The sequence below is a fragment of the Harpia harpyja genome, chromosome 8 (assembly GCF_026419915.1).
Source record: "Harpia harpyja isolate bHarHar1 chromosome 8, bHarHar1 primary haplotype, whole genome shotgun sequence".
NCBI classification, from domain to species: Eukaryota; Metazoa; Chordata; class Aves; order Accipitriformes; family Accipitridae; genus Harpia; species Harpia harpyja.
Genome location: NC_068947.1, coordinates 2,175,135 through 2,189,483, shown reverse-complemented (window position 1 = coordinate 2,189,483; position 14,349 = coordinate 2,175,135). Strand labels below are relative to the sequence as shown.

Genomic DNA, 14,349 nt, shown 5'->3' with positions numbered 1-14,349 from the left:
AGAGACATTTTTAAAAATCTGCATCTAAGTTCACACCCACAGTTAATGTATTCATCTGTATATGTGTCTAACCTTGTACGTAAAGCTGTTTCAGCTGCGGTGCTTAGGGATGATTAAAATTATATCATTGTATCTCTTTCTTTGATCACAAATTAGTGCAACGCATTATCTTGATTCTCAGTAACTTCCAACTTTGATGTTATATTTAATAAAACATAATGCTCTGTTGGAGAATCCCTCAGGAATCTTTAATTTCTTTTCTTTTTTTAATATATATTACATTTTAAATGGGATTAAATTGTCTGATTAACGAAGCAGGTTCTTGCTGTAGCAGATAAACCCCGAATTCCTCCGGGCGATCTCTAGCCATTGTTAAAGAATCTTCCCAAGATGCCGGCAAGCTCAGCAAACCCCATGAGAGTTAAGCAAAAACATTTTCCTCGTGCCGAGGCTGCTTTCACGCTCCAACCCCAAACTTTGCTTTGTTCCCTCATCTTCCTCCACGCAAACCTTTGCTTTCGCCCGCAGAAACGTCGGTAAGGCTGCGCCGTAAAGGAGGTGACAGAACCGACGCTGGCTTTCGAGGACAAAACCTCCCTGCCGCCCCAAACCCAAGGGCTGTGCGGAGAGATGCCCGCACAAAGCTACGGGCTTGGTGAGGCCGTCTCACCGCAGAGCATCATCCCAAAGATGCGGCGAGGCCAGCTTCGGCCGTCATCCCCGCCGGGGACGACTGCTCCGCGTTGCTCACGGGCTTCGTGCTGCCTTGAGGTGGGCCAGCACCGCTCCCCATGGGCTCCCAAGCGGTGCCAGGAGACCGGTCAGAGCCCAAGAAATTGGGCGCTTAGCCCAGAAGAGCCAAGTTGGTGATGCGTAAGGCCTTGGCACTAAGGTCCCCGTGCCCGAGCAGCCCTCCAAGAAGCGCTCGGTGAGGAAGAGCAGCGAGGTGAGCTACCTGCCGTCCCGCCAGAGACTGGGAAGGCAGCGAAACCAGTCCCGCGCGCCGGCTGGGAAGAGACGGCGCTGGGCTGCCGTTCGTGCTCGGGCACGGCGCTAGGGTTATCCTGGTAAAAACGCTTCTGGAAAATGCTTAAACAGCAATCGAAAAGCGGGTGAGGCTACAAAGGATGGGCCGAGGCAGGAAGGGACCGGGGCAAGAGGAGAAGAGTGAGGCTGGTGGATCTTCTCCCAGCCCTTCTTATGCTCCGGCAGCTTCTGGTTGGGACGGCTCTGCCGCCTGCCCTGCTGCAATTTCTGCAGCACCGAGCTCATCCTATGTTCATTTGAATTGCCTCCAGCAGATGAGTGGGGGCAAGTGGAGCTTGAGAAATGCTGGCTGAAGGTGGCTAGACAACCCTGTGAGAGAGGAGGTCCTTCTTAGCCTGCCAAGCAGTAACGGTAGCCTTGAGAACCTGGGGCCATGCCATTACGCTCTTTATTACATTTTATAAAGACTATATATTACAGAAGTAACATTGTAGAGTTGGACAGTGACTGGCCAAGCAGCTTTTGCCATACTGCAAGCATAGGAAAATTCTTCATCACTTCAGCTTTTATTGGCTAACACAATTGTCTTTAAAACAGTGAATCAACCTGTTATGCAAGAAGAAAAATTAAAAAGTACAATAGACTGACTAGCAAAATAAAAATCTGGATTAAAAAGACATAGACACAAAAGACCTTTTAACTCACTATAGTTTGGCCTCTTGAGTTGTCAGGATTTTAATATTTCTTTGGAGACAGATATATATGTATATATATAACATTGCTGTGAGATATACTTCTAAGCCTGTAATTTGTTGAATAACATTCAATGAAAAGTTATACTTAAAACCACCTGATTATTTTATAAATAATTCAAACATTTAGCGTTATAATAGCGTTCCTACCTAAAGAATGCTGAAGTCCCCCTGCACAGGGCACGAGGCAGAGCTCTATAATGGCACTGGGTTTTTTGGTCCTTTGGCATCCAGACCCAGCTTGGACGTCATTTATGTACCTAAGAAGTTTACACAGGTAAATAGCACAGCCGCCTTTTCAGAGAGCTACTCGTGTGTAAAGCTAACTCTTTCACAATGCGATCAGCAGAACTACTACTCACAGTGTATAAGGTGGTATTTCAGGGTTTTCAGGGCTGGGCCAGAAAAAGAAGGAATAGAATAGAATAGAATAGAATAGAATAGAATAGAATAGAATAGAATAGAATAGAATAGAATAGAATAGAATAGAATAGAATAGAATAGAATGTTTACATGTTTTCAGGACCCAAAGAAGGGGGCATGGGACAGGAATAGAGGTTGTTTCTTTATGTCTACACAGTAGAAAAATATCTCTTCAAATTTAGACAGGTAAAAATGTTTCATTCATAGGTGATCCTTCTCCTCCTGATCACCAGAAGAGAAGATTACCAAGCCAACAGGAAGAAACATTTCACAATATTACTGGCAGTTAAAAAAACCAACAATTTCAAAGCTCTGGGAGAAGAATATATATAATGAAGGATCTGTTTGCATAGATGTAATACGTGAGCCTGATAGCAACACAGCCAGGCATTGCCAGCATAGACTATGTTTTAGCTATCTTTGGTGACCGAGTGTCAAGAACGCGTTTGATTACCTTCTACTTTGCTTTCCAACTGGTACCTAAATACCTGGCTCCAAAGTGAACTGTAAATCGCGTCATCAGCTGTTCGGTTTGAGGTGAAAAGCAGGCAGGTGAGGCAGGCCAGGATCCTCCCGTGGGCATGTACGAGACCAAGGCACCGAAAACCTGACCCGGCAGCAAGGCTTCGCCGAACGGGGATGCTACCAACGAACGTGCCAGTCAGCAGCAAGGACTTCTGGCTTTTCTGGCAGCATGTAGGCCCCCTCTCAACTGGTAAAATCAGCGTACAAAAAACCTGGTGATGCCCTCTCTTCCTCCCTCCCAGTGCATTGCCCCCAAACCCCCCAGCTGCCCACTATCCCCCCAGCCTGCTGCTGCAGGAGATGCCCTAGCAAGGATGAAACAGTTTTGCAGTGGTCCCTGTGCTGTTGGGAATATGCATACCACAGTTCAAAAATCCTTGGTATTAAACACGAAGGGAGCAACAAGAGTGACATTTAAGGCAGCAAACATCAGGCATTTTAGAAGAAATTGCTATCCGGTACAGAGAAACAACCCCATAAACCAAAAAATGACAGAATCTGTCCCACTGGAAAATAGCCATGAGAGAGGAGCTCTTGCAAATGCATCTCTGATCTGAGAGATAAAATTAGAAAACTTAAAGATGACTGTTGTGAAACCGGCTTTGCATAGTCCAGTAATTTAGAAAGCTTAGATAAGTGTTTGAGTTGATGTCCTGACTTTTCTGAGGACAACGACCATATTGGTACTACCTTTAATGGGGCCAGGATGTCACCCCTGAACTCCGTGCTGTTGATCCAAAGCAGCCAACATCAAGTCGTGTCAGTGCTCATATGAGCACAGGAATGAATTCAGTACAGTATTCGGTTTGCTAAGGCACTTTCCCATTAGCAGGCAAACGGTATCACTTTGCTCAAGACCCATACATGCTTGTTTGAGGAAAGTCTCTGTGAAAATACTGCCATCGCAGTTTATGTGAAAAGTATCTCCAGGAAAAAAATTTAGTAGTGGCAATTCAAATGACAAACTGTAATCCATGGAACTCAGGAATAGAGCTGGCTTGAAGGAAGCAAAAGTGCTTTTCCTCCTAAGAAAACTTTGACTTTTTCAGGGAAAAGTTGAAAAAAGAAAGTCCTGGTCCCACAACATAATATTTTGTTTCTAAGAAGTGGCAACAGTGCCTTGAGTTCAGGAGTGTCTGCCTCCTTCTCTCTGGAAGGCAGCTTGAGGGCCTGTTTCCTTCCATAAATTATGTTTCCATGATGTCCCCCTTCTTTCTAAAGAAGCATAGGAAACTACCCCCATTTGCAAAATCTTAGCTTCAGTTGAGCCTTCCTCCACTTTGACTGTTGGACAGTATTTGACCAATCCTTGTAACAAAACTTTATCTTACTAACATTTCTATACTGATAAAATAAAATTTAAGCAAATAGAAGAACTTACATATTTTTTGTATATATATATATATATATATATATATATATATATAAAAAGTATATACACACAGAGACATATATAGATTTGCACTAATTAAATCAGTCTAAAGAAACTCTCTCTCCATTTGAAACAATTCCACCCTGTAAGAATGAATTAATGCACCAGGTATAAATAAATACCAGTTAAATATCTATCTTTCTGTTGGGGAAGAACGGGCTGGTTCCCCCCCCCGCCCCCCGCCTTAGTAATAGTTCTGTGTCAAAGTTTTTCTGCTGCAATAAAATATGGTTTTTTATGAATATTGTTAGAAACCAAATGAAAAACTCACCTGGCCTGCATGCATACTGCATTTAAAAGTCCTCTACTCTTGAATTGCTCTTTTTATCCAGACAAGTCAAATGCTGCTGGTACTCTGTTTTTCAGTCACATATTCTTAAAATCACAAGTCACCCTGCCCTGTCCAGAACATGAGGACAAACATGCACACTACTTACATTCTCCTGTAAGACCCAGGCACTAAGAAATCCCTAAATTAAAATTGGTATAGTATTTCAGGCTTAAAAATAAAGGTAGGTGAAGCTACCTTCAGCACAAAGTAAAAATCACCCCTTGGGAAAAAAACTGCCCACACTGTAAACAGGAATAAGTGTCGTAATACGGTGGCTGCTGGGAATTCCTTCTGCAAGCCTCTGATTTTCACCATACATAGATTTTTATCGTAAGCTGTTCTAAAATTAGAAGAGGCCATGATCTGACAAGTATCCTTTCTGTTTAGTCCTAGCAGATGGAAACCATGAGGTGCTTTCTCAGCTTGAAACTGTTCTAAAACCTGAGGCACTAATCTGACATATTAAACCGAATTTATATAAAGTCTTGTGTCTTTACATCATGCAACATCTTTTATGGCATGCTGGGCAGTGACAGTTTAAGCTATGAAAAAGCTGTGTCACCCAGCAGATCAGAGCTGGCTTTATAGCAGGTGTCATGAATTTCTTCATCCAGAAAGAATAAATTTTGTGGGGGAGCATTCTGCATAGCACCCCTGCAGAGCAATAGATTAAAACTGGATTTTAGCATTTACCTCTTGCTCAACTATAAATCAGGAATTAGAATTGATAATGGCATGTATCCATCAACAGCGGTACAACTGCAGATGAGCAGGAGTAGTTCTACGGATAAAAGGAGTTCCTTTTCTGTTATTATTGTTAAAGAAAACCTATTCTCTTCTATTTTGAAAGTTTCTAGGCTCTGAATAGAGAGTGATTAGATCCATGCAGGTCATCAGCATGGGTAAGGAAGATGCATTTGAAGTAACACCCCTCCAGGTTGCAGAACGTTACTCCGAAACTCTAGCAGTGGGCGTGAGCTCGGGTGCAGCAGTTCGTATTGCAGACCCCTCTTGACGGAGGACCTGGAAGGGAAGTCTACCACAGCCGGCAGGATTCTGCCCCTCGGTTCATCGTCGTGTTCGTTGGGCAATTGAAAGCTTTACGGAACTCTTCAAAGTTGCTCATGGCACCGATAACTCTGCGAAGAGAAAAGCGATCGACATGCAGCTTGTCTTCTGTTAGACACTACAGACCTGTAAGTGTTTCGGCGTGTTCACTTCAGGTTGAGTTTTCAGGCTCTCCCTGTCATTTTTCCACAAATAAAACCAAAAAGTTCAGGAGAACCACTCCCATTTAAAGTTAATGCGAAGACAATCTTGTTTCATCCGGTGCTTTGAGAACCATCTTTGCTAGAAACTCAGTGAAAAACCACCGCATTTTGTGGCTGCTATATCATTTAGAACAACTTTCTAAACCGACCCTTGGCAGCAAAGGGGGGGACCAGCGGTAGCCTTGCGTGGTGGAATCCTTCTTCCAGCCCCTGCCAACCCGCTGCAGCCCATCTAGCGGGCGGGAGGATGGAAGCACCCGCCGTGGCTGTGCTGGAAGTGGGGTGTTTTGGCTCATTCCAGCCAGATTCTTCTAACACCCCCCTCTGCCCACCCACGTACACACACACAGGGGCTTCGCAGCCTGAAGCGGGGGGGGGACCCCAGGCAGAGCTTCTCTCAGCCTTACACCTGTGAGCATCTCATCTCCTCTGATCTTTTGGAAATAGCTCGCTCTTTGTATGCAGTCATCCTTGGCTCCTGCTTCCATGTCTGTATTATTTCATGCTGTCAGAAATTATTTTACCATTGCTAGACTGGGATTGTGTTGTTTGCTGATTTTTCCTATGCTTTTAAGCATCTTGGAATTTACTAACCTGAAATTTGCAATGGTATTGAAGTAAACAGCATCCTGAGTTAAAAGCAGAAAAGTATCTACTGAGATATTAACTGTATGCCTTTCCTCCCCCTTTGTTATGCAGTGGGAAGGCATTTTTCTCCATTACAGACAATCAGCTTCTCAGCGTAGCTCAGCGTGGTAGAAAACATTCTTATTACATTGATTAGACTTTCTGTGGGTAAGAAAATTTGCACTCAGCTGGCGCAAAAATGTCTAAAGGTCAGTTTTGTAGGGAGAATTACAAAATGAGGTTAGGCTTCAAGTAAGATATACAGCTTTACTCTAAAAACATTGCAAATATATATTCAGGGACTGAACAGCAAGAGCTGGTCATGCAGAACTGCTGCTGAAGTTGGTGGGAGTTCTGCCTGCCATGCCAGGGATTTCACTCTGAAACCGGCATTCAGAAATAGCAAAGACACATGCTAATACTGAAAATCTGCCAATTGAAAGTAAATAAAACCAGAATCTAGCCAGTGAAAGATCTTTATGTGTCCATGCACGTGACTTTTCTACCCATGGTTTGATATTGCTACACATTAAGTGTGGAATCAGAGTCTGCTGTCTGGATTTCATCCCATTGAACTACAGGAGAGACACCTTCATCTGAACAGGTCACCCTGGGCTCCCCTGGCAGTCAATAGAAAGATGTATTTGCAGAATCTAAGTCATCTAAATTTATTATTTACAAAAGGATATTATATATATACACACACACACACACTTTCAAAATGCCTATTCTTCTTTGTGAAGAGAACCCGAGGTGACTAACTCAGATACACACACCTATGCTCAGGATGTGTGTTGCTCATTTCTATCTTCTTTTATAGTTACTTTTTATAATTACTTTAAAAAGGGCTGTTTGGGCTTTTTGGATAGCAAGAGCTGTCAATGTTGAAACTAGCTGTACTGCTGTTATACTCATAATGGTCTTGGGACATGAAGCAAAGTTGGGAGAAATAGGTAATATAATTTGTTAGTCCAGTTGATATGATTTGCAAGAAGAGATAAGCACCACAGTTTCTCTTTAGGTCTGAAAGAGAAGCCTGTTCTGAATATCTCAGATAAAAACTAAGAAAAAGTTTTGTCTGTATTTTCTAGACCCCAAATTCATCTAATCTTCTCTGGAATTTTCTTTCTTAGCCTGATTCCTTCATGAGTTTTCCTCATGAATGCACTATCCCCAGGCTTCCCTGTAGATTTTGGGATTTGCATCATCTCATGGGAATGTAGCTATGTAATGATTCAGAATATATAAATATACATATAGGTAAATAAATCTGAGGACTTTAAAAGGCAAGAGATGGTTATTTTACCAAAATCTTAACAAGGGTAGGAATTATAAAAAAATATCACTCTGAAGGCTGAAGATCAGCCTGATAGTCCTGTCCTCATCACCATGATGTATTTTCAATTGTTAAAAGGCATGCGGATTTGCATGCTGCACTAGTTTTACCCTCGCTAGCTGGTGTAACAGGTATTGCAAAGGTCGAGTAGCACAGATTTCAATCCAGAGTATAGAAGCCTACCAAGACCAAGCACACACATCTGCAACGCTAGCTTATATTCAATTTGTCATCCTGTTTCCAGCTCCATTATTTCTTAACCCATTCTGGTTATAAGTAGCCCAAGGTGTGTTAATGCATGCCGTGTTTGTATCTTCAGCTTTGGCGTGGCTGTGTCCAGGGAATATGTCCGAGTGCCTGTGAAGCAACATCACAGCTCCCCTGGGAAGCCAGCGTTGCTATTTTTCACTTTACCAAGAGAGAACTGAGGCAAAGGGGGCTCATATCACCTCAATTTGGCCAGGGAGAAGGTGATATCCCAGCTCCCTCTTTAGTCAAAAGAAAGCGGTAGGAATCTCCAGAAGGCAACTAATCCAGTGTATCGGAGACACCTCCACTATGAATCAGCTTGTGGAGTTAACATCCTTCCCCCAAATACAGAGGTAATGTAGCACTTGACTGAGGACAAACACACAATTCTTAGCGAAGTAAATGCAACCGACATGAATCCCAACAGAAACAACTTGCTCTTGGTCACACAAACTCTGTAGAGAAGCAGAGAAATAAACTCTGGCTTCCTAATTCTTATGTAGTCTTTAAACTTTCCCCTTCTCCAGCCTCTCCGTCTTGGGGTTCATGGGTGTCTGTGGTTAGGGGAGCCTGGGGGACGCCTTTTGGGCAAAGACACAAACACTCTGTTACGGCGGGACTACCACAGCTCCTTTGAGCATAGTGTTTCTTGAAGGCCAACTGTAGAGTTTAATCTCGAACTGAACTTACAGGGCATGTTTTGCTTTGCATTATCAATATAATTCAAGGTACTCACTTTAAAGCTTTTAATGAACTCAGGAAGATTAAATCAAGGACCCTCCTAATATTCACTGTTTTCTAAACTAGAATTGCATAAGGGAAAAAAAAAAAGTGATAGATGAGGCATTTTAGATACTAAGGCCATGATTACAGGACATCGCAGGGATCAGAGTGTGTTCTAGTTCAACCGCTTTTGAAGGTAGAGGCAAACCCCTCGTTTTTACAGAAGAGCATTTGTAATAGAGAAAGGTAAGCTAATAAAAACGGTTCAATTTCAATCCAAGCCAAGAGCACAGTCCAATTTTCTGTTTGCTCTTAAACCCCTCTTAACATGCTAAATTTCTGCACTTGTGTGCTGCAGTGATTGATGTATACTGAGTAAATACATTATTTGCACTACCTGAACTGAGGAGGGCTGTGAGCTCCAATATATATTTGCTCTCTCGCAGATTCTGGTCTAAAGGAGTTGCATCTTACCTAATAAAAGATAAAAAGCAGAAATAGGCACGTTATCTGGGATGACTTCATAAGTAAAGCAGCATGTAATGTCACTGTTCTTAGGATGCCTATTACTTACAGAATGCACAAAATGGAAAGACGCTGCAAACTCCTATTTTGTTTCACCTTTGCTAACTTGCAGGTTTTTGTTGGTATATTCTCTTGTTTTTCAAATCCCTTAATGGATCCAGTCTCCACCCACTGTTACTCTCCACTCACTCATTCCCATCGTCTAATCATAGCCACTTTACTAGTTCTTTTTTTGAAGTTCTCTACGATGGTAGCTTGCTTTTCAGCTTGTGCTGCAGCATCTCATGCCTTAATAATTACCAAGCATACTTCTTGGTTTCAAAGCTATGTAATGTGTATAAAAGGTACACGTAATGATGCTTATCATCTGTAGAATTGCAGTTATATTACCTGACATATTTTTTCCACGTTGGAATGATTGTTTCTTTCGAAATGACACGATTTTCAAGTTTCCATCAGTGGTCCCCAATTCACTATTCCTGATATGATACTCGACCCAATTGTAACCGACCACAAAACAGGGTAGAGAAAAATATTTGCACAGCTGAATAATCCCTCTTATGCTGCATCCATTGCATGAAAAATCTCATTTAAGCAGCCTCTACCTTACCTAAACTCCTGTGTTGAATGTTTCCTATTGACAAAATCCTTTAAGCCAGACTGCCCATAGGATATGTGGACTTCAGTGCAATTTTGTCTGGCTGAAGACAGCCCTGGCAGTTTGAATGAGTCTGTTGAGTGTCTTGAGCTCTGTGGAAATAGGCTGAACTCAAGGGTACCTGGCATACACTGCTCTCACTGTGCCTGCGCCTCCCCTCAGAGGGTCCACTGGACACACAATTCCTGCAGCGGTCCTGTAAGACCCCCAGATCTTCCCTAGGGCTTCAAAGTTTTCTTGGAGAAAAACTGGCACAGTGTGAAACTCAACTCAGCATAAATGACCAAAGTGGAGTCTTTTCCTTGGTCGATACTGTCAAACTGAAATGGCCATTGACCCATACGCTGCTACACCGATTCTCAGTAGAGAAATGATTTTCAGCCAGGGTTGGTTGCATTGGATCCTGTTTCTTCAGTTTTAGATGATTCATTCCTTCAACTGGTGGGCAAAGTTTTATAGCCCAACTTTTACTTCTCATATAGGGAGTTTGTCCCAACTCTTTTAACCAAATAAATAATTTCTGATTCTCTCCCTTGTTCTACATGTTTTTCTAAAAAGCTCACATCCCCCAACGAAGTTTTGCTACAGCTTATTTAGTGTACAGCAAAGAAAGATAGGAAAAAATAAACAAAGATTTTCTTCACTGCTGCCTGGTTTCCTTGAACACGCTTAGTAACGAATGGTGGCGGTACATTTGCAACAGGAGTCTGTGGTGGAAGCAGTCAGAAACTGCTGTGTATTGCAAGGACCAGAAATCTGGGAAGCTAAAATGGAAAGAAGCTAAGGAATCAATACATGCAAGAAGACCCTTGTAGTGGAGGGAAGCAGCAAGAGGAAAGCAAGCTGCTGTGACAACACTGCAAAACCAAGAATAATTTCAGCAGTTCTGGCACCATGGATAGATGAGGACAAAGAGGAAAACAGAAAAAAAATAATAGTCCTGGGAGAAGAAGTCTCTGCTTATACCCTGAAAAGTCTGGGTTTGGCTGGTGTAGATTGTTGAAACAAAGCAGTCTCATCTCTGCACCGCACATTGTGCAGGTTAACAGATGTGGGCTTGAAACACATTTGTACTACTCACGTGGGCATAACTCAGAAAGAAAAGCTGGTTGTGTGTGAACTCAAGGCCTGGCAGTAAAGGCTCTTCTTCTCCTCCCCTCTTTTCTGTAATCCATCTCCTGTATGCCTGATAAGAAAGAGATACTAAGTGCCTTTCAGCACATGGAGCCTGATCACAGCTTTTTTTTTTTTTTTTAAATAATACTACATTTCAGATATTTTTCATCTACTTACCCTGAAAGCCTCTCGCAAACCTCCATTATCTGCAATGTTTTCTGCCAAAGTCCTCTTGCCTTTCACCTGGCAGAATGAAAGAACATCAGTCATTTGATCCATTTCTGAACTTCCTTCTTGATCAACTTCAAGAAACAGGGGAAAAAATAAAACAAGGTGACAATGACCTCAGCCAATTTCAAGCATCATATCTCTGGTTAAGAAAACTGTTTTTCAATGTGAAAACTTTCAGTAAACAATTCTCCGTGATAAGTTATCCTGGGTCTTGTCCTAGATCTCTGTAGCACAAAATATAGTAGATAAAATGCACTCAAGATTCCAGTCCCTGATCTTTGATCTAAGCCTCAATAATTTTCCCCTGAAGACTGTTTTTATCTGGTTACATGTGAGATCCAGTAGCCCCTTTCTTAAACTTTTATCTAAAAGGTTACATTTGTTTCTGTACATAACTCTTAATATACTCCTAGGATGCAAAAATAACTTTTAAGTGATAACATAAACCAGCATAATTAAAAATAACTGTCAGAGACGGAATTGAAATTGATAGTACATTCAGTGCTCTAAAAATACCTGCAAAGGAGATTCACGTTGCTTTTCCCCAGTATTGATTCCAAGAGCAAGAGCAACAAGAATATATTGCGAGAAGCAGCGCTATCTAAACTTTGTGAAAAAGCCAGTCTCCTGGTATTACCAAGTGCAATATCATCGTGAAGAAATCCTCATTTCTGCAAGTGCAGCATTATCTCTGATCGCCCAGCCTGCTAAGGTCTTAGCGTTCCCAAACTGTATTTGTAATTAAGCGGTTTTGCTCTCTACGCCTCGAATAAGCACAGTAATTGAGGACAGTTTTGGGCAGGGCCCTGAAGGTCAATGCTGGCCAGCGGATCCTCCAGCGACGGGCTCTCCCATGCCGCAGGGATGAGTACGTCATCTCACCTTCTTTTCAGGACGGTAAAAGAGGGGGAAATGGGGGAGAAGAGGTAAAAGGACCTCGGGGGTACCCAGGTACCTGTAGACAGCCCCACCACTCAGCGCAGACGAGCACCCCGACTGGACTCAAGGCACCTTGCTTGATGCCTTGGGTCCAGTGTTACACCCGAGGGTGTAAAAAAGGAGAAACGGGAGCAGCAGAGGAACGTGCACCCCTTTCCTTCCAGCCCTCCCTGCCCTCTGGAGGCTGGAGACGGAGCTGGGAGAGAGGCTTTTAGGAGAAAAGGTGCTGGGACGCCAGGGAACGTGCACACACACCAGGTGCCTTTTTTTTCTGGTCTACCTACTCATACATTTTTATTGCAGTGGGCTTGTGAAGTAGACTGATTTAGAGCATAAGATGAGAGTAACCTAGCAGGGCACTTGGGCCATAGGTCATTTTAATAAGTGGAAGAAGTCTTTCCACTGATCGCAGGCAGCTCTGGTCAGGGATCTGAGACTACTCTGTGCGGACAGTTTGTGACGGGGCTCAGGGACCACGATAAGCCCTTTATTTGATCAGATGACTTTATGTGATTACTACACTTTGAAGCTACTTCTCTATCCACTTTTTCTTTCATTACACTTCTTTTCTGGAGACATTTTTATTGTAAACCAGACGAGAAAGAAGAAGAGTAAAGAGGCTTCTTGATCCACGAAAAATATTCATACAGGGTAAAAAACCTGCAGAATATTGATGTAAATGACAGGCAAAATAAAGCTCTTTGCATGCATAACTGTTCATACATAAGCTATAAAATATGGCAGAAAATATGAAGATTCTTCTTCTATCATCTAAAAAGTGCTTTAAGTTATCCCACGGAAATAGGAGGAAAAAGCCTTGTGGATGACAAGGCTGTGAGTACCAGGATCTCTCTAGTAAGCCCATCCACAGACTTCAAAGGCAGTAGCTACACCGGAGGGAAAATTTCAGCTCTACCCCATCTCAAGAGACACCACAGAAGATAAAAGGGATGGCCGAGACAACGGCAGGAGCATGGGAAGGGCACGGTCACATCCTTGGGGAAGGTTTTAATGACTTTAAGTGGTATTTTTGTACTGACAGTTTTTGTCCTACAGATATTCAGGAATGAGCCTGAGAATTTTTATTTGTAAAATAGCTTAGATGAAGGACTTCAAGTCTGAGTTGTTGGACTTCAGACTGGACTACAATATGGCTTTTTTATCTCTGAGACGAATACAAACAGCCTGGGGAAAGTGTTAAAATTATTTCTAAGCATTCAATGTGACCTCTCTGTTCTTAAAAGGCAAAGACGTAATTGCATTTCTGATTCTAAAATGTAAGTAGAGGTGCTAGAATTGAGTAGGGGCTGGGGTACGTATTTTATCCTGAAAATTAAGATTAAAATCATGTCCCAGCCAACATTACTAGAATTTTAGCTATTGATTTCTGAAAGTCTGGGATTTATCCTATTTATCCTTCATTTTGGACACTTACATAATGTGCACGTTTTCAGTGAAGCTCATAGCTCTGATAAACAATGAAACAGAAACCATTCCCTTGCACTTTCTTTCTCAATCCTTTTCTGTGAGCTAATGCTATCATACTCCCTTCATTTGAGATACAAATTGGGTCTGCGTGCACACATGGAAGAAATAGCAAGAGTTGAATCTGAAATAAAGTAGGGTTTATGCATCCATTTTATAGCTGTAATAAATAACAGGCGGAATTGCTAAAGGAATCTATAAAACATGCTATTATATTCTTCTTTTTAAAAAGAGTGACTGCTCAGTTTTCATTACGGACCTCATCTTCAGAAGACATTTAACATGCTCACAGTAATTAGACCAGCCCTGCTGCGTGGCTTCATCCTCTTCCGCTGATTCCAAAATGATGTGATGAGGAGAAGTAGTTTAACCCCATCACCAAGGTGTGGGTAGTGGTATTTGACTGGACTAATCAAATCTGACAGACAATTTTTATCACAATTATTCACTTCAAAAAATGATTTGTTGTGAGAAATGAAGTTAGTAGCCTAATATCCCAATGTGTTGGGATTTATAAAAAGACAACTTTAAAAAAAAACCCCAAAACTCCTGATGCACCACTGCTTTCAATCACTGGTGATTTACATACATGTAAGCCAGCTCTCTTCCAGTAGTAATTGCTGTATTGATTAATCATGCATTTTGTTTTCTCTTTAAATTTTTCTTCAGAGTCAGTTGTCCACCAAGGGTCTAAATTTCCATTTTTGTCATATTTCCGACCTTAAAAAAGAAAGAAAAC

General features: G+C 42.0%; 1 protein-coding gene across 2 annotated transcripts in view; it reads right to left on the bottom strand.

Annotated features, from left to right (window-relative positions):
* Nucleotides 1–4,143: 4,143 nt before the first annotated feature.
* Nucleotides 4,144–14,349, bottom strand: part of PHEX (phosphate regulating endopeptidase X-linked) — a 103,347-nt gene continuing 93,141 nt past the window's right edge. For both annotated transcript variants that reach the window (XM_052795010.1, XM_052795011.1), the window contains exons 18-22: nt 14,200–14,330; nt 11,133–11,198; nt 10,921–11,025; nt 9,054–9,130; nt 4,144–5,589 (exon numbers count right to left, since the gene is read on the bottom strand). In XM_052795010.1, the coding sequence (XP_052650970.1) occupies nt 5,487–5,589; nt 9,054–9,130; nt 10,921–11,025; nt 11,133–11,198; nt 14,200–14,330 (482 nt within the window). In that variant the 3' untranslated portion in view covers nt 4,144–5,486. The remainder of the gene's footprint in view (nt 5,590–9,053; nt 9,131–10,920; nt 11,026–11,132; nt 11,199–14,199; nt 14,331–14,349) is intronic.